Genomic DNA, 20,251 nt, shown 5'->3' with positions numbered 1-20,251 from the left:
GGCCTAGGTTCACGTATCCTGTTTGAAAGGGGAAAGCACTGTAACTGCATTGCTTAGCTGCTGAACGGTGTTGGTCAAGACCTGGTTTTCCTGAGCCAATGCCACCAACGCAGCCGCCTGGTCAGCCATGGCTTCTGGTTCCTCCCAAACGCACCCCAACGAAGGGGGAGTGCGGGTGTGGCGGGAGCAAACTGTGCTGGTCCTGTGGGTTACCCGAGAGGCTAGGTCCAAGTCCAGTCTGTGGTCAAAGGTGCAACGTGGAGGCAGTACGTAGTAGCTGGAGCTGGGTGCAGGGGAGGAGAGTTGGGTGAAGTCAGGAACAGGCTTGCAAGCAGGGAGCCAGGACGGGTCAGGAGCTCAGGCGGGAACTAGCAACCAACAATGTTGCTCCTGCAACTTGGGACTGGGGCTGGCCGGCTTTTTTCTGCCCTGAGGCATCGAGCGGCCCCGATCCTCTGGTGACTCGCCTCTCTAACCCTGAGCCTCTGTAGCTCAGGAGTGGCTGGAGGGTTACCGGACCCAGAGGCAACCTCAGCTTTCGCTGACGGGGCTGAGAGTGGAGCACCTGCAGGCAATGGGTCCTCCATCACCTCAGGAGGCAGAGCAGACTCAGCTGGTGCCCGCACCTGAGGATCCAGCACAGGTGAGGACCCTTCAGGCTCATGCCCCAGCCCTGGCTCAGCTGGTTCTGGAGGCGGGGAATCCTGTGCAGGCTGGGATCCCTCAGGTTCAGCATCCACGTCTGAATCCCAGGCCGTAACACCTTGTCATCATTGTGGAACTGTAGTAGTCCCCAATTTGGACTTTATGAACATATGTGGAACAGAAACTAGCCGACATTTGGTCTTTATGGATGAACGTCTTGTGTTTGTCCATTCCAGGAACAGCATTCCTGATCCAGATGTTCACAGGAAGTCCCTCAGATGATTCCCCTTTCAAACAGGATACGTGAACCTAGGCCAGTAGGGTCCTCCTCTCCGGCAGACGGACAACCCCTTCCCCAAAACCCCTCCCTCCCCCACTTCCCCATGGGGGTGCCCCACATCACCCATCACTCACCAGGATGGTTTTGAATCACCTCCAGCAGGTACAGCTGAGATTCCAACAAAATATTAAAATACAATAGTCCATCAAATATTCAAAGCTTCCCTAAACATAATACCAGCAACCATCCATTTTCAGTCCATTGAATTAGCAATTAAGCATTTCTGGAAAGGGAAATAGCATACTTTTTTATTAGCATAACAAGCATGCATAAGAAAGTATTACTCATTTATGATGAGAATAGGATTGATTTATTTTGAACTTCGCTGGGTTCCTCCTTGGCAGCCAGTGTGATCATTTCAGCAGGGCTAGAACTCAGGACCCGCTGCCTTGAGGGACATCTAAGAGCAGTTGGGCAGGGGAAAGGTCTCCCTTGGGAGGTGGTGGACTCTCCTTCCTTGGAGGTTTCTAAGCAGAGATCGGACGGCCATCTGCCATGGATGCTTCAGCTGAGATTCCTGCCTTGCTGGGGGTTGGACTAGATGACCCTGGGATCCCCTCCTATCTCTCCACTCCGGAATTCTAGGAGGAGCTTCCTTGCCTCCTGCAAAGCCCTTTTCCCTGCAAGCTCTTCCTCTGGTTTCTGGCCAAGGGAGGGAGATGCTCAGAGTCCAGCCAAGAGCCTCACCCCCAAAAGGATATCTGGACATGGGCGTAACCAGGGGGGCAGCTGCCCCACTAAATGCATAAGAAATAATAAAAATCTGAGGTTCTGCCAAGCGAGACAGGGCTGAGCTGGAGGGACTCGGCTTGACAAGGGTTAAAGGGAACCGAGCTGACTTCCTAGAGAGGCCAGGAAGCAAGGGGGGGCAGGTCCTCCAGAGCCAAGGCCCCTCCCTCCCCCGTCCTTTCCTGCTTCGGTGTCTCTCCTGCAAGGGCTGCCTCTCTGTCCCCTCCCGGGATCTGGTGAGTCTCCTCTCTCTCTGGGATCTGGTGGGGGTCCCAGGGCTGCAGCAGAGGAGGGTGCCTGGGGGGCCTGATCTGCTCCTGCAGGGGGGGGGACCCCAAGTCAGGGAGGAGAGGGTCCTGCCAGGGAGGGGCCAGGTCTGCCACGCTCTCCTTCCTGGAGATCAGAGGATCCCAAACTCATTTGGCCTCCCCCCCCCTTCTGAAAAAATCTCCCTTCTTTAAACAAAGGAGTCCCTGGGACTGGTGTGAGGAGTCCCTGGTGTGACGTCGCTCAGCCTCATTGCACAACAGAGGAAACATGTGCAAATGGCTTTCCAAAGCTGGACGAGGAGGTGGACTAGGGCCCCCCCCCCAAAAAAAAAGGTGGGAGAGAAAGGCCAGGAATAAAGAGAGGGATCCTAGCGCAGAGTCTGGCTGCTGCATTGGGGACTATTTTCCCAGTGTCTCCCAGGGCAGCTCCCCATGGAGGCCACTGCAGCAATCCCCTCGCACCCAGAGCAGGGCATCCCAGGACCACATCCTCTCTGTCCCAAAGGGATTGTTGCTGGAAATGGGCGCTGCTACTCACTGAGCCTCCAGGGACTTTGGCATCAATGGCTGTGTGTGTGTTAATAATAAGAATAAGAATAAAAAATTTCCCGCTTTTATGTCAAGGGAGGTGTCTTTGGCCCCGCCCACTTGGCCCTCAGGGGGTTGGCCAGATACATTCCTGGCCCTCAGAGCAAAGAAAAAGGGACCCCACCCCAGGAGTCTGCCTTGAGAGCGGCAGAGAGTCCAAGTGCAAGAAAAGGAGACAGAAGCAGGGGAGTGGGGGTGGGGGGAACAACTCCTGAGGACCCCCGGGTGAGGACCCCCACTAGAGCCAAGTATCCATTTATCACAAGATACAAATGACTCCCTTGTCATTCGGTTCTGATGTCATGCATTGACTGGAAGGATGGAGAAACCAGGCTGATTCATCTCGCAGAAATCCCTTCAGTTGCCTCCACATTCTGCATTGCTTGAAGGCTAGAGACTTATTTCTTCTCCTCTTCCTCCTCCTCTTTCTTTTCAAAAAGATATCTCATGGTCTGGGATCCGGTGAAGTCCAACCCTGGTTTCCAGCAAGACTCAGGGAACCATTCCCCCCCCCCCCCCGTCCTACAAATTCTGTAACAGAACAATGTATTTGCTTTGTAGGATTTGCTAGCGCCTCTCCTTAAGACAGACAGAACTTGGCAGAAGACCAAAGGGTTCCTTCCGATCTCTCAGAGGCTTCCTGAGAGCACAGATGGGTGAGCGAGACTCAGCTGGCCCTGGAGCAGGAAGAGGCCATGCCATCCAAACTGGGAGCAGTGGGGGATTCTGGGAAAACTCTGTGCAGAAGATCCTGGGTGAGGAGGACCCCCTCCACGCAGAGGTGCAGAGCCAGCCGTTGAGGCAGTTCTGCTGCCAGGAGGCCAAAGGACCCCGAGAGGTTTGCAGCCGACTCTACCACCTTGATCATCAGTGGCTGAAGCCAGAAAGGCACACGAAAGCTGAGATGCTGGACCTGGTGATCTTGGAGCAGTTCCTGGCTGTCCTTCCCCTGGAGATGGAGAGCTGGGTGAGGGAATGCGGAGCAGAGACCAGTTCCCAGGCGGTGGCCCTGGCCGAAGGTTTCCTCCTGAGTCAGGCAGAGGAGAGAAAGCAGGTGAGAGAGACTTTCCTCTGGATACTCCCAAGGGGCTCCAAACAGGACAGAGAACATCCCATAATGGTCTGCTGACGGCCCATCCTTTTTCTGGGAAGGAATCCATAGAATGAGATCTCACACCCTTCAAGTCTTTGTCATTCTCTTTCTAGTATTTCTCCCCATTCTCTGTTTTGAATCCTTGTTTCTTTCTCAGGGAAAGGATCTCTTTGCAGAAATGGACCTGGATTCCTGTGAGGCAGAGAGGCCTCCGTTGGACACCAGAGAGAGGCCACTGGGTAAGGAGGAAGGTGGTTTTTCTCCGTTTGGTCTCATTCTGTTGGTTTCCCAACTCATCTGAGGGTTCTTTTCATCTTCTTTTGGGGATAGATGGTTGGGAATAGGGGTCCAGAGGAGGGGAGATGTATTTCTGCACAAACAAACATATGAAATGGGCACAAACCTCCAAATGCTCTCAGCAGGTAAGTCCTTCTCAAAGGCCCATCTGTAGTAAGAGATGCCCTGTTTCACCTGTGAGAGAAGCAGGCACTCCTGGCATCCTGTTTACCTTTTTTCTCTTGCAGGTGGCAGAAGGATGCCGGGAAGACCTCCTGATCCGCCTTTTCATGGGGGCAGAAGGGAAGCAGTTGCTGTGGAACCAGATCAGGTCAGGGGAAGCTGCCTTGTGGGGACAGAGACCGAGGGATGGAGCAATGTCATGGACTGGTTGGGCACAGAGGAATGGTGGGAGGAAGCAGCTGGAGAACCAGGAAGGGAAGATGGCTCAGAGCCGAAGGAGTGGTGGTGGAGGAAGGATGAGCGGTCAGAGGGGCAGGAGGGAGAAGCCTGGGAAGAGGAGGTGTCAGAAGCTGAAGGGGAAACAGGGCTTAGTGAGCTGGGGGACTCTGTGGCAAAATGCAGTGCAGAATCAGAGGCAGAAGAGGAAGGAGGCAAGTGGGAGAGGAAGGTTGAGAGGCTGATGTGAGTCAGGAGAAGGAGGAGCCACTTGTGGCTCCCTCTCCTTTTGCCAGAAGCCACCCTCCCTGCTTGTCTCTCAGTGCCAGGAGACGAAAATAGGCTTATTTTAATTAATCACTGAATGCTAAAATTGTTTTCTAAGCAGTGGACAAACGAGAACAAATAGTGGCCTGGGTTCACCTAACCAGCCCCATCAGATGAAAAATGGGGCCTGCCCCCCATTCGTCCCCTTCCCCCTCTCCATGCCCCCCTGATCCCCTTGAATCTGGCTCTAGGGCATTGGGAGGGAACTCCCCAGAAGAGCTCAGGAGCAGAGGAGAAAGTGGATCCGTCCATTGAGGAAACTAGAATGTTTGGGTAGGCAAAATGACTTGGAAAACACAAGGTGGAATACCACCTATTTGCACAAAGGCAAATACCCATAATTGAAACACAGAATAAAATAAGCACCCATAATTAAAATGTGCAGCAAAGCAATCCTATTGAAACAACAACGCAATTTACAGGAAGGAAACCACAGAGCATTGTGGAGCAGATCATATTTCTGCTGTCTCAGAGGAGGACATTTCCCTTTTTCTTTTAGGGTCCAGTGTGCTTTGAAGATGTCGCTGTTTGTTTCACGGACGAGGAGTGGGCGTTGCTGGATCCTGACCAGAGAGCTCTGCATAAGGACGTCATGGAGGAGAATCGTGGGATCGTGGCCTCTCTTGGTAAGGCTCCCTGTGGGATCGTCATATCTGCCTGAAAATTCAAAAAATACCTCTATGTCAGTGTTCCCCAACCTTGGGCCTCCAGCTGTTTTTGGACTACAATTCCCATCATCCTTGACCACAGGTCTTGCTACCTGTTTTTGTAGTCCAAAAACAGCTGGAGGCCCAAGGTTGGGGAACACTGCTCTATGTGACAAACCTCATATATTTTCACAGAGCTCAACAGCGCCCCCTACAACACCTGGGAACCTAACACCCCCACAATAAAGAGTAACTTACAGTTTTTTCTATGAACAATCTTCCTCAAATTATTCCTTTTTCTGCCACGATTGGGCTGGTCTGAACTGCCCAGACCATCTTAAATGTGAGCTTCAGAATTGTTAGGAAAGATAAGTAGCTTCAGGTTTTCTGTTTTTGTTTTTGCTGCTGTCAGTCTTGGGTTGATCAAAGAGACGACGGACATTGGAGATGGAGGGGATGCCATGACTGGGCCAAACAAAATTCATCTCAGAGAAGAGCTAGGCTTATTGAATTTCAGGTAGAAGTAGCAGTGGTGGTGATGATAATAACAACAACAACAACAACAATTTATTTTTTATACCCCGCCCATCTGGCTGAGTTTCCCAGCCACTCTGGGCGGCTTCCATAGAAACCAAAAATACACTAAAATATCACACATTAAAAACTTCCCTGAACAGGGCTGCCTTAAGCTGTCTTCTGAATGTCAGGTAATTGTTTTATCTCTTTGACATCTGATGGGAGGGCGTTCCACAGGGCGGGCACCACTACCAAGAAGGCCCTCTGTTTGGTTCCCTGTAGCCTCACTTCTCGCAATGAGGGAACCACCAGAAGGCCCTCGGCGCTGGATCTCAGTGTCCGGGCTGAACGATGGCGGTGGAGACGCTCCTTCAGGTATACTGGACCGAGGCTGTTTAGGGCTTTAAAGATCAGCACCAACACTTTGAATCGTGCTCGGAAACGTACTGGGAGCCAATGCAGATCTCTCAGAACCGGTGTTATGTGGTCCCGGCGGGCACTCCCAATCACCAGTCTAGCTGCCGCATTCTGTATTAATTGCAGTTTCCGGGTCACCTTCAAAGGTATCCCCACATAGACACAGCTGCCCTGGACACAGAGTTAACCTGTGCCTCCATGGCCAGCTGTGAGTCCAAAATGACTCCCAGGCTGTGCACCTAGTCCTTCAGAGGCACAGTTACGCCATTCAAGACCAGGGAATCCCCCACACCAACCCACTCCCTGTCCCCCAAAAACAGTACTTCTGTCTTGTCAGGATTCAACCTCAATCTGTTAGCCGCCATCCATCCTCCAATCGCCTCCAGACACTCACACAGGACCTTCACCGCCTTCACTGGTTCTGTTTTAAAGGAGAGGTAGAGCTGGGTGTCATCTGCATACTGATGAACACCCAGCCCAAACCCCCTGATGATCTCTCCCAGCGTCTTCATACAGATATTAAAAAGCATGGGGGAGAGGACGGAACCCTGAGGCACCCCACAAGTGAGAGCCCAGGGGTCTGAACACTCATCCCCCACCAGCACTTTTTGGACACGGCCCAGGAGGAAGGAGCGGAACCACTGTATGACAGTGCCCCCAGCTCCCAGCCCCTCAAGACGGTCCAGAAGGATGTTATGGTCGATGGTATAAAACGGCGCTGAGAGATCCAGCAGAACTAGGAAACAGCTCTCACCTTTGTCCCTAGCCCGCCGGAGATCATCAACCAGCACGACCAAAGCAGTTTCAGTCCCATGGTGAGGCCTGAATCCCGATTAGAAGGGATCCAAATGGTCCTCTTCCTCCAGGCATGCTTGGAGTTGTTCAGCAACCACCCGCTCAATCACCTTGCCCAAGAATGGTAGATTTGAGACTGGGCGATAGATGGCCAAATTGGCCGGGTCTAAAAATGTTTTTTTAAGAAGCGGTTTAATGACCGCCTCTTTCAGCGGGTCTGGGAAGTCTCCCTCACAGAGGGAAGCATTCACCACCCCACGAAGCCCATCGCCCAGCCCTTCCCAGCTAGCTTTTATAAGCCAGGATGGGCAAGGATCAAGGAGACAGGTGGTTGGTTTCACTCGTCCAAGCAGCCTGTCCACATCCTCGGAGGTAACAGATTGGAATTGATCCCATGTAACAGGACCAGACAGAACTCTAGCACTCTCCCGCCCTCGCCCTGCTCCCATGGTGGAGTCTACCTCCTTCTGAATCTGAGCGACTTTATCTGCAAAAAACTTTGCAAAAGCATTGCAGGATATCTTGGGGTCCCTACCAGGCCCCGGTGGTGCAGGTGGTTCTGATAGATTCCGAACCACCTGAAAAAGTCTCCTTCTGCTGTTTTCTGCAGATGCAGTGGAGGCGGCGAAGAAGAACTCTTCGACGTCGCCATTGCCACTTGGTAGGCTTGGCGTTGAGCTCTAGCCCGTGTCCGGTCTGATTCAGAATGAGTTTTCCGCCACCGGCGCTCTAGCCGTCTCATCGATTGTTTCATCACCCTCAGCTCTGGGGGAAACCACGGGGCTGTCTGGGCTCCATGCAATCGGAGAGAGCGCTTCGGAGCCAGACAGTCAATAGCCCTGGTTAACTCCGCATTCCAGCGTGCCACCAGGGAATCTGCTGAAAGGCCATTAACTTGGGATAAAACATCCCCTACCACTCTCTGGAAGCCAATTGGATCCATTCAGGGGGCGGACCATCCGAATTGGTCCCACCTCCCTTCCAGGGAGCAAGGGTTGCGGAGAAGTCCAGTTGCACCAGGAAGTGTTCTGACCGTGACACTTCTTTTGTTTCGCTTTTAGTTAGTGTCAGATCACCAACATCCGTAGAGGTAAACACCAAGTCTAAGGCATGTCCAAGGCTATGGGTTGGGCCAGACTTATTCAGGGACAGCCCCATGGAGGCCATGCTTTCCACGAAGTCCCGAGCGGCCCCTTGTAACGTCGTGTCAGCATGGATGTTAAAATCCCCTAGGACGACCAAGCTAGGTGTCTCCAGGAGAACATCCACCACGACCTGAAGCAGCTCGGGCAGGGAATCCTTGGTGCAGCAGGGAGGTTGGTACACCAAAAGGAATCCTGTACTGCCCCTATTGCCCAACTTCCAGAACATGCACTCAGAAAACTGGGTCTTCCCAATAGGACGCCTGGTGCAAACGAATGACTTCCTAAAAATCACTGCAACCCCCCCTCCCCGCCCACATGACCTGGGTTGCTGTGCGTAAGAGAAACCTGGTGGGCAAGCAGCGGCAAGGACAGGCCCATCTGCTTCATCCAACCAAGTCTCTGTCACACATGCCAGGTCAAGTCCTCCATCCACAATCAGGTCGTGGATGGCAGAGGTTTTATTCATCATTGACCTGGCATTGCACAGCAACACTTTCAAGTCATGTGGGTTTCCCTTGCTGATTCCAGTATCCTTCCTGTCAGGACCAGACCTGGAGGCAGGGATAGTCCTCAAACAACGACTAACCCTGCCTCCTCGGTAATGACATGGTCTGGTCTTAGCGTAACTCCTCCTCCTACCCGTGATCACTGAGATCGGGTGTCCCAATACATTCCCCCCTGTGGAACCTGCCCCAGCCAATCTATTGGCTGAGGCCCACTCCCAGGCAGCCCTGACCCCTCCCCTTAAAAAGCAAAATACAAACTATATAATAACTTAACAGAAGGAGAAGAAGAAGAAGAAACAAAGCAAGAAACAATAGCGCTCAAATTAAACTACTCCCCGCCCTGACTAAATGCTTATCCCACCCCAAGCAAAAATAAAATAATGAAATAATACAATATTATAAAAAACAACAACCACCATTTAAGGTGCCGCAAATTAAAAGCGCTTAAAACATTTAAAACCATTTTGTCCCTTGCTGCAAGTAGCTGCTCAGGCTTCTAAACTGTAGTGGTAAGTGCAGGCCCCGCCCCCTAGGCCGGATGGAATTGGCAGGAGAGGGAGCGGTCCTCCCAACACTCACTAGAGCAGCAGCAGCAGCAGTCATGATGATGATGATGATGATACAGTGGTACCTCGGTTTACAAACTTAACCTTTTCCAGAAGAGGACTGTTCTTAAATCAAGGTACCACTGTAGTAATAATAATAATTTTTATTTTTACCCAGCCCATCTGGCTGGGTTGCCCCAGCCGCTCTGGGCACAACACATATATAAACATGAAACATAAATAATAGTAATCTGATCCCATATATAAAGAACATTAACTTTAATATGAACAACTTCTACTAGTGGCCAAAATTGTGGAAACCTATTTTGAAAGGTGTATTTCTGAGGTTTGGTGGCTCATAACACCACTTTTGTGTGGAGTAATACCATAAAATCATATAGCAATGGAAAGATAATTTAATGAAGAAAGTAATGCAATGACTTTTATGAAGGAGTATTTATTGGAACAGCAGTCATAAAGAAAAAAGGTGAAACCTTTGGTAACCATTGGTAACCTTTTGCTTTAATTACGGCCTTACAACGCCTTCCCACGAAGTGAACCAAGTTTTTAGTTCTGCAGCTGTAATAATGTGAAACCAAAACTGAATTATTGCCTCTGTTAATTGGGCTTTATTGCTGGGTTGCTTCTGAATAGCAAGTTTCTTTAGTCGGCTCCAAAGATTTCTGATTGGGTTGAAGTGTGGGCTATTCCCAGGCCATTCCAGCAGTGAAATATCATTATCTTGAAAGCACCTTTTGCACACAGCAGCAACATGACATGGAGCTGAATCCTGTTGAAATAGAATATTTATATATATAAATGCTTCAGTATCTGGGAAAAGATCACCTGCGGAACACTCCAGTTTGGGCTCATGTATTTTGTTTATGCATTTTTCCGCATTTATATTCCCATTAATGACACAAATTCTGCCCACACCTTTTGCTGCCCTACAACCCCAGATCATTACACTGTCTGGGTGTTTCGCAGTCGGTGTAATGCAAGTAGGATGTAAATCTTCTCTGATTCTTCTCCTCGCGTATTTCATGCCATCACTACCAAGCAAGGAGATTTGGGTTTCATCGCTCCAAATAACACTGTCCCATTGTTCCGCTGTACACTTAACATGGGTTTCATCTTTTCTTTCTTTTTTTAAATATAATTTTTATTCAGTTTACAAATAAAACAAATTAATACAGTTCATACAATTTTTAAAACCATTCTCTCATTTTTTTTTAGTTCCCTCAACTTGGGTGGTACTCCTTCCCTTCTCAATTTTCCACACATTTCTTAGTTCTCATCTACTTTGTAAATTAAGTCTCCAAATTTTATCTTTCATTTTTACAAAGCTCCATTAAACGTTACAAGCGTTATTTGTTTTTCACTTAGATTATGCCTATATTCTAAAAAAAATTCCCATTCTTCAGTGAATCTCTGATCTCGTCGATTCCTAATTCTTCCTGTCATTCTATCCAGTTCTGCAAAGTCCATCATCTTCGTTCTCCATTCTTCCAGTGTTGGTAGTTCTTCTTGCTTCCATTTCTGGGCTATCAATATTCTCGCTGCTGTTACTGCGTACAAAAATAGTTTCCTATCTTTCTTATTTATCTCATTCCCTACGATACCTAGCAGGAATGCTTCTGGCTTCTTAACAAATGTATATTTAAACATTTTTTCAGTTCGTTATATATCATTTCCCAATAGTTTTTAACTTTCTTACATTCCCACCACATATGGTAAAATGTACCTTCTTTATCTTTGCATTTCCAACATTTATTACATCCCTTGTACATCTTAGCTAATTTCACAGGTGTTAAGTACCATCGATACATCATTTTCATCACATTTTCTTTTATAGTTGTACATGCAGTAAATCTTAAGCCTTCTTTCCACAATTTCTCCCAATCCTCCATATATATGTTATATCCAAAGTCTTTGGCCCAGTCAATCATAACTGATTTTATCTCTTCATCTTTTGTGTGCCAATATTTTATACATTTTAGCCAGAATTTTAAAGTCACTGTTTATTATTTCTTTCTGGAATTTCGACTCTTTCTCCGCAAAATCATTTAGTTTTAGCTCTTTTCTAAACATTTCATTAATTTGGTAATAGTACAGCCAGTCATTCACATATCTTTTAACTTCTTCATATGGCTTCAACGTCCATTTTCCATCTATTTTTCTTATTAATTCTCTATATGTTACCCATTCCCCACACATGTTAATCTTTTCACACATAATACCTCCAGTGGTGACAACCACCATGGTGTTTTTACCTCCAACAGATTTTTATACCTTTCCCAAACTTCTATCAATGAGCCTCTTATGGTGTGGTTTCCAAACCCTTTATGTGCTCGCTTTTTGTCATACCATAAATACGCATGCCACCCAAATCTGTTGTCGAAACCTTCCAGATCCAGTAAATCAGTATTTTCCAATTTTATCCATTCCTTCAACCAGCAGAGGCAGGATGCTTCATAATATAGTTTCAGGTCCGGCAGGGCAAAGCCTCCTCTTTCTTTCGCATCAGTCAGTATCTTAAACTTTATTCTCGGCTTCTTACCCTGCCATATGAACCTTGAAATTTCTCTTTGCCAATTTTTAAAGCTCGCTGCCCCTCTGATTACTGGAACGGTTTGAAACAGAAATAACATCTTTGGTAGCACGTTCATTTTTATTATTGCGATTCTGCCCCAAAATGAAAATTTCGTTCTTCCCCACACCTCTAGGTCTTTTTTAATCTTACTCCATGTTGGAATATAGTTATTTTGGTATAGATCTATACTTCTTGGGGTTAACCAAACTCCCAAGTATTTGACTTTCTTTACCACTTCTATTTCTAACTGTTGCTGCACTTCCTCAATAGATTTTAAGTCCATATTTCTACACATCATTTTTGTCTTTTTCTTATTTAAGCGGAATCCCGCCAATTGTCCAAATTGCTCTATTTCCTTCCAAACTTCCCTTATAGTGTCCGTCGAATTTTCCAGAGTTAAAACCAAGTCGTCGGCAAAGGCTTTGATCTTATATTGCTTGCTTCCTACCGTTATCCCTTTTATCTGTTGGTTATTTCTTATCGCTCTTAACAGAACTTCCAGGACCATGATGAATAACAATGGTGAAAGCGGACATCCTTGTCTAGTACCTTTCGTTATTTTTATGTTTTCTGTCACCACATTGTTAACTATTAATTTTGCTCTTTGGTCTTTATATATTGATCCTATCCCATTCATTAAATTTTATCCAATGTCCATCATTTCAAAGTTTTTTAACATAAATTCCCAAGAAATATTATCAAAGGCCTTTTCCGCATCCACAAATATTAACATTGCTTGCTTATCATTCCTGGCATTCAAATATTCCAAAACATTAATTATATTCCTAATGTTATCTTTCATTTGCCTGCCAGGAAGAAAGCCTGTTTGATCTTCATGTATCAACTCCTTTAACAACTTCTTCATTCTGTTTGCCAATATATTAGCAAATAGTTTGTAGTCATTGTTTAAAAGCGAAATCAGCCTATAGTTCTTAACTTGAGTCAAATCTGAATCCTGTTTGGGAATTAGAGTAATATATGCCTCTTTCCAAGTTTCTGGTATCTCATTTCTCAATAGTATATCATTCATTACTTGTTTCAGTGGTGAAATTATGATGTCTTTCATTTCTTTATAAAATCTTGCACTAAATCCATCCGGACCTAGCGTTTTCCCACTTTTTAACTCTTTGATTGCTTTTTCTATTTCTTCTTGTTGAATCATCTCATTTAATTTGCTTTTCTCTTTTGTCGGAATTTTCTGCACCCCTTTCTCGTTCAAATATTCCTCTATTTTCTTTAGATTATATTTCTCCTTTTTGTATAATTGTCTATAAAAATCTACAAATCCTTTCCTTATTCCCTTCGGATCATCTATTTCTTTGTCATCAACCACAATCTTATGTACCATGTTCTGTTCTTTCCTTTTCTTAATTTGCCATGCCGAAAGTTTCCCTGATTTGTTTGCGTGTTCAAAGTTCTTTTGTCTCATCATTTTGATATTCCATTCCACTTCCTTATTTATTATCATAGAGAATTGTGTTTGTAAAGTTTTTATATTCATTTTTAATTTTTTGTCATTTGGTTTGTCGATTAATTTTTTCTCATTCTCCATAATTTGCGTTAAGATTTCTTTCTTCCCTTTCTCTCTCTGTTTATTTTTAATTGCATTTTGTTGTATAAAGAAACCTCTCATAACTGCTTTTCCAGCGTCCCACACTACGTTGTTTTTGGTTCCCTTATTCATGTTGTTAATAAAATAGTCTCTCATCTGTTTTTTCGCATTCTCTACTATTTTTTGGTCATCAAAAAGACTTTCATTTATTCTCCAACAGAAGGATTTTTCTTCAAATCCTTTTAAGGTACATTTTATTGGGTTATGATCCGAAAGGACTTTGGGTTGGATTTCAATCTTTAATATTCTTGATATAAGATCATTTGTTATCCAAATTTGATCTATTCTTGACATTGATTGATTTGCTTCTGAGTGATATGTAAACTGTTTTTCCAATGGGTGTTTTAGTCTCCAAATATCAATTAAATTACAGTTCTCTACCATTGGGAAAAAAAGTCTTTGGTAATTTCCCTTCGGTTACTTTCCCTGATGCTCTCGTTCTGTCCATCTCCATCGAAACCACTGCATTCATGTCTCCCATTATTATAATTTTTTGGTCCATATATTCAAATAATTTCTCCTCTAAATTCCTAAAGAAGTCTATTTTGTTTTCATTGGATGCATACACTCCGACAATTATTATTTTCTCGCCTTGCCATTTAACCTGTACTGCCACAATTCTACCTTCTTCATCTTTAAATATTTGTTGGGCTTCTATTTTGTTTTTTATGTATAGAACCACTCCTCTTTTTTTAACTTTGTCTGATGAAATAAATTCATTTCCTAATTTTTTATTTATTAAGATTTTTCTGTGTCTCCTCATTACATGTCTCTTGCAAACAAATAATGTCCAAATTTTGTTTTTTCAAATATTGTTGAATTTTATTCCGTTTTTTTTAATCATTAATCCCATTAACATTCCATGTCCATAATTTTAATGCCATGATGTTTTTCCGTTATACTTATTTAATAATCAATTTTAATTTGTTTTTCTTTCTTCGTCCTCTTCTTCTTCCTCCTCTTTCTCTTCCTCCGAATCTTGCGTATCTTCTCCCTCCGCTCCTGCCCCCAATGGTACGGTCTCTTCACTTCCCAGTTCTTTATATCTTCTCATAAATTTATCCAATTCATCTGGTCTTGTTATTCTATGTCTTTTCCCTTTATATGCAAAAGAGAGTCCTTCTGGGAATTCCCATCTGAATTCAATTTTGTTCTTCCTGAGAGCCTGCACCAACTGTTGATATTGGTTGCGTTTTTTCAACAAGTGTAGTGGGACGTCTTTGAAGATGATTATGTTGTTCCCTCCAATGTTCAATCTTTTCTCTCTGTTTTTTTGTAAAATTAAATTTCTCATTTCTCTTTCTTTAAATATAACCAAACAGTCTCCTGGGAATTTCTTCGCTTTATTTGTCCTCACTTTAATTCTAAAAGCATTTTGTATTGTCTTTGCAACTTCTTCTTCCATCTCCATCCAAATCACAATTTCTTTGATCAGTTTCTCCTTTATTTCTTCCCCTTGTGTCTCTGGAATTAATCTAAGTCTTAAATTAGTCTCCCTCTGCTTCAGTTCATTCATTGCAATAGCATCCCTTAGTTCTTCCTGGGTTTTATTCACTTCTGCCACCTCTGCTCTAATCTTTTCCTCTCCTTTCTTTAATTCCTTGATCTCATTTTTATTCTTTTTTGCTCCCTCTTCTAAGTTTTGTGTCCTTTTTATCATGTCTCTCATCTGCCCCTTAATTTCTGTAATAGATTCATCTATTTTTTCCACCGTGACGTCAAATAACACTGTCCCATTGTTCCGCTGTACAGTTAACATGGGTTTCATCTTTTCAACCTTTGTTGGAGAGATAACAATGGCTTTTTCCTTAGAATTCTAACATTTAGACCAGACTTGCACTCAACTTCCCATTACATTGCACCATATCATCTTGTATACACCCAGATGATTTTCTTCTGTCATGTAGGCACAGTCACTCCATTCTTCAATCGCCAGCTTTGGTTTAGTTTTTCCCAATTTTTCATCTAATTTCTTCATAACTGTAGCCTTGTTCACTTAATAGTACAATTTTACATCACTTTCCAGTCCCCTTCCAGTCGGGATTCAGGCCTCATCACGGGACTGAAACTGCCTTGGTCGCACTGGCTGATGATCTCCGGCGAGCTAGGGACAAAGGTGAGAGCTGTTTCCTAGTTCGGCTGGATCTCTCAGCGCCGTTTGATACCATCGACCATAACATCCTTCTAGACCGTCTTGAGGGGCTGGGAGCTGGGGGTACTGTCATACAGTGGTTCCGCTCCTTCCTCCTGGGCCGTCTTCAGAAAGTGGGGGGGGGTGAAGAGTGTTCATACCCCTGGGCTCTCACTTGTGGGGTGCCTCAGATTGAGATTGAATCCTGACAAGACAGAAGTACTGTTTCTGGGGGACAGGAGGCGGGCAGGTGTGGAGGATTCCCTGGTCCTGAATGGGGTAACTGTGCCCCTGAAGGACAAGGTGCGCAGCCTGGGAGTCATTTTGGACTCACAGCTGTCCATGGAGGCACAGGTTAAATCTGTTTCCAGGGCAGCTGTTTATCCGCTCCACCTGGTACGTAGGCTGAGACCCTATCTGCCCGCGGACTGCCTCGCCAGAGTGGTGCATGCTCTGGTTATCTCCCGCTTGGACTACTGCAATGTGCTCTATGTGGGGCTACCTTTGAAGGTGACCCGGAAACTGCAACTAATCCAGAATGCAGCAGCCAGACTGGTGACTGGGAGCGGCCGCCGAGACCATATAACACCGGTCTTGAAAGACCTACATTGGCTCCCAGTACGTTTCCGAGCACAATTCAAAGCGTTGGTGCTGACCTTTAAAGCCGTAAACGGCCTCGTTCCAGTATACCTGAAGGACCGTCTCCACCCCCATCGTTCTACCTGGACACTGAGATCCAGCTCCGAGGGCCTTCTGGCGGTTCCCTCACTGCGAGAAGCCAAGTTACAGGGAACCAGGCAGAGGGCCTTCTCGGTAGTGGTGCCCTCCCTGTGGAACGGCCTCCCACCAGATGTCAAAGAGAACAACAACTACCAGACTTTTAGAAGACATCTGAAGGCATCCCTGTTTAGGGAAGCTTTTAATGTTTGATGTATCACAGTATTTTAATATTCTTTTGGAAGCCGCCCAGAGTGGCTGGGGAAACCCAGCCAGATTGGGAGGGGGGTATAAATAATACATTATTATTATTATTATTATTATTATTATTATCATTATCATTATCATTATTATCATTATCAATATCATCATCATCATCATTATCATTATCATTATCATTATTATTACTTTCTGGGTGACCAGTCAACTCTTTGTGCCATTTCTTTAATTTGATTATGTTTTTCAACCTCACTAAATGACCAACTTGATAGTAATCACATAAGACACAGACAAAAGTCAACCTAAGCAAGTTCTGCTTCTTTTTTCTGGTTATTTGGCTATAACGTTTGATAGATAGAATATGAACAAACTTTGTTTGATTGCATTGTTGATTGCATTCTTGATCAAATTACCTTTCCATTGATATATAAATTTATAATATTACTCCAAAAGAAGAACTACACTTTTTTCCAAAACTCTTCCACAATTTTGACCACTACTTCATATCAAACAAAGCAACATTCAACAACGCATCAGAATCTCATAATAAATATGTTGGTTAATGACAAACAATAGAGGTAATGAACACACACCCAACTCCCTTCAGTTCTCCATTTGTTCCTGAGGCTCTAATCCCTTTATGTCTCCAATGCAGATTGTCATGAAACGAAAATCGAGAACAAAGGTGACCACGACAAAATCCCCAGACAGGAGAAGCCACGCAAAAATGTGGTGTGTGGAGAAAGCTGTAGTCAGAGCTCCCATTCCACTTCCCATCAACAAAATATCATTGGAAAGAAAGTCTATCAGTGCATGGAATGTGGAAAGAGCTTCAGGAAGAGCTCCATTCTCACTTACCATCAAAGAATTCATACAGGGGAGAAACCATATCAGTGTGTGGAATGTGGAAAGAGCTTCAGTCACAGCTCCAGTCTCACTTCCCATCAAAGAATTCATACAGGGGAGAAACCCTATCAGTGTGTGGAATGTGGAAAGAGCTTCAGGCAGAGAGTCAGTCTCACTTCCCATCAAAGAATTCATACAGGGGAGAAACCCTATCAGTGTGTGGAATGTGGAAAGAGCTTCACAAATACTTCCTCTCTCATTTCCCATCACAGAATTCATACAGGGGAGAAACCCTATCAGTGTGTAGAATGTGGAAAGAGCTTCAGAAAAAGCTCCTCTCTCACTTCCCATCACAGAATTCATACAGGGGAGACACCCTATCAGTGTGTGGAATGTGGTAAGAGCTTCAGGAAAAGCTCCTCTCTCACTTCCCATCACACAATTCATACAGGGGAGAAACCCTATCAGTGTGTCGAATGTGGTAAGAGCTTCAGGAAAAGCTCTTCTCTCACTTCCCATCACAGAATTCATACAGGGGAGCAACCGTATAAGTGCATGGAATGTGGAAAGAGCTTCAGTCACAGCTCCCATCTCATTTCCCATCAAAGAATTCATACAGGGGAGAAACCCTATCAGTGTGTGGAATGTGAAAAGAGCTTCACTCATAGCTCTTCTCTCACTTCTCATCACAGAATTCATACAGGGGAGAAACCCTATCAGTGTGCGGAATGTGGAAAGAGCTTCAGGAAGAGCTCCTCTCTCACTTCCCATCACACAATTCATATAGGGGAGAAACCCTATCAGTGTATGGAATGTGGAAAGAGCTTCAGGAAGAGTGCCCATCTCACTTCCCATCAAAGAATTCATACAGGGGAGAAACCCTATCAGTGTGTGGAATGTGGAAAGAGCTTCAGGAAGAGTGCCCATCTCACTTCCCATCAAAGAATTCATACAGGGGAGAAACCCTATCAGTGTGTGGAATGTGGAAAGAGTTTCAGGAAGAGTGCCCATCTCACTTCCCATCAAAGTATTCATACAGGGGAGAAACCCTATCAGTGCTTGGAATGTGGAAAAAGGTTCAGTCAAAACTCCTCTCTCACTTCCCATCACAGAATTCATATACGGGAGAAACCGCATCAGTGTGTGGAATGTGGAAAAAACTTCACTCATAGCTCCTCTCTCACCTCCCATCAAAGAATTCATACAGGGGAGAAACCCTATCAGTGTGTGGAATGTGGAAAGAGTTTCACAGATAGTTCCTCTCTCACTTCCCATCAAAGAATTCATACAGGGGAGAAACCGTATCAGTGTGTGGAATGTGGAAAGAGCTACACTGATCGCTCCTCTCTCACTTACCATCACAGAATTCATACAGGGGAGAAACCCTATCAGTGTGTGGAATGTGGAAAGAGCTTCCGTCAGAGCTCCGATCTCACTTACCATCACAGAATTCATACAGGGGAGAAACCCTATCAGTGTGTGGAATGTGGAAAGAGCTTCAGTAGGAGCTCCAATTTCACTTCCCATCAAAGAATTCATACAGGAGAGAAACCCTATCAGTGTGTGGAATGTGGAAAGAGCTTCCGTCAGAGGTCCGCTCTCACTTCCCATCACAGAATTCATACAGGGGAGAAACCCTATCAGTGTCTGGAATGTGGAAAGAGCTTCACTCATAACTCCCATCTCACATCCCATCAAAGAACTCATACAGGGGAGAAACCTTATCAGTGTGTGGAATGTGGAAAGAGCTTCACTCATAACTCCCATCTCACTTCCCATCAGAGAATTCATACAGGGGAGAAACCCTATCAGTGTGCGGAATGTGGAAAGAGCTTCAGTAAGAGCTCCAATCTCACTTCCCATCAAAGAATTCATACAGGGGAGAAACCCTATCAGTGTATGGAATGTGGAAAGAGCTTCACTGTTAGCTCTAAACTCGCTTCCCATCAAAGAATCCATACAAAGGTCGGAAAACCCATTATACAGCTTTAGGAGCCAGGCAAATCCGCAACTTTTTCACCAGGCCTTTTTCTTATTGACATCTAATGCTATTTTAACATGTGATGTCTTGTGTTTTTATGTTGTGTTTTTATGTTCTAAGCATCCTGAGACTTGTGGGTGTAGGGAATACAGCCACTCTTAAATTCCTAGGAGTCTTTGCCCCCCCATAAAATATTTGAGGAGGCCACCTCCCAGGTTTTCTTTGTGTTTTTTTTCAAATGCAACCTTTTATTCTTAAGCAACTTGCCATACAATTTCGCTTTCAATTTGCCATTTTAATAAATTTTAAAAAACCGCACAAAGGTCATGAGAAAAACAAAATACAAGAAAATACAAATGTGGACAGGTCCCATATTTGCGGGCCAAACACAACAGTTGCTTTAAAGGAGCTTCCCCAAAATTGGGTCCCCAGCAGCTCCCGGGACTATAGTTTCCATCATCCCTCCCCATTGGTCCTGCTAGCTAGGGATGATGGGAGTTGTAGTCCAAAAACAGCTTTCTGCTCCACCTAGAGTACCCACAGAATTTTGGCTTCTACTGGCAACACACATAGAAAAAATGAAAGACAAACCCAGAAAGGGCCATACCAAATGGACATCCGGTGTGAAGAGGTCACTTTCCTCACTGCTGAACAATGCCACAGGTAGAGGAGATGGAATGCTAGAAATGTTCTCCGGGGCAAGGGGAGCTGCTGGGAAATTGAACTACGGGCGCAAAATATTACTTTTTTTAAAAAGTCACTGCCATTATAGACATTGCCATTCTAATGGTGTGCATGCACCTTGTGATTGATAGTGCAAGGCGGGCCTTACCTGCGCCCTCCACCAATATTTTATTCAAGTCGGCATCACTGGGTCGGGTGGTTTACAAATTAAATAAAGACATAAATCGCCTC

The 20,251-nt window shown here is 45.1% G+C and overlaps 2 protein-coding genes across 5 annotated transcripts in view; one reads left to right on the top strand and one right to left on the bottom strand.

Moving 5' to 3' along the window:
• LOC310675531 (uncharacterized protein) overlaps window positions 1-20,251 on the bottom strand; it is a 122,620-nt gene that overhangs the window by 93,810 nt on the left and 8,559 nt on the right. The gene's annotated exons all lie outside the window — the stretch shown is intronic.
• On the top strand, window positions 1,806-19,543 carry LOC310675509 (uncharacterized protein). 4 transcript variants are annotated; one of them, XM_083436259.1, is made up of 6 exons: window positions 1,806-1,950; window positions 3,205-3,625; window positions 3,822-3,903; window positions 4,189-4,271; window positions 5,166-5,292; window positions 17,165-19,543. In XM_083436259.1, the coding sequence occupies exons 2-6, from the start codon at window positions 3,224-3,226 to the stop codon at window positions 19,345-19,347; spliced, it is 2,877 nt and encodes a 958-aa protein (XP_083292385.1). In that variant the 5' UTR covers window positions 1,806-1,950; window positions 3,205-3,223; the 3' UTR covers window positions 19,348-19,543. The 4 variants fall into 4 exon arrangements, with proteins under 4 accessions (XP_083292385.1, XP_083292383.1, XP_083292384.1 ...); XM_083436257.1 differs by having other exon boundaries at window positions 3,133-3,625; XM_083436258.1 differs by having other exon boundaries at window positions 1,806-1,977.

This window comes from Podarcis tiliguerta (assembly GCF_965153285.1).
Source record: "Podarcis tiliguerta genome assembly, chromosome: 4".
Lineage (NCBI taxonomy): Eukaryota > Metazoa > Chordata > Lepidosauria > Squamata > Lacertidae > Podarcis > Podarcis tiliguerta.
The sequence above is the reverse complement of the archived record's forward strand: the minus strand, read 5'-3'. Positions and strand labels throughout refer to the sequence as shown.

Excerpts from the sequence above, each read along its gene's own strand:
- LOC310675509 (XM_083436259.1), top strand. The coding sequence starts at position 3,224 with ATGGGTGAGCGAGACTCAGCTGGCCCTGGAGCAGGAAGAGGCCATGCC. Across the intron at positions 3,904-4,188 it reads CACCAGAGAGAGGCCACTGG|GTGGCAGAAGGATGCCGGGA; the intron begins GTAAGGAGGAAG and ends TTTCTCTTGCAG. Across the intron at positions 4,272-5,165 it reads TTGCTGTGGAACCAGATCAG|GGTCCAGTGTGCTTTGAAGA; the intron begins GTCAGGGGAAGC and ends TTTTTCTTTTAG.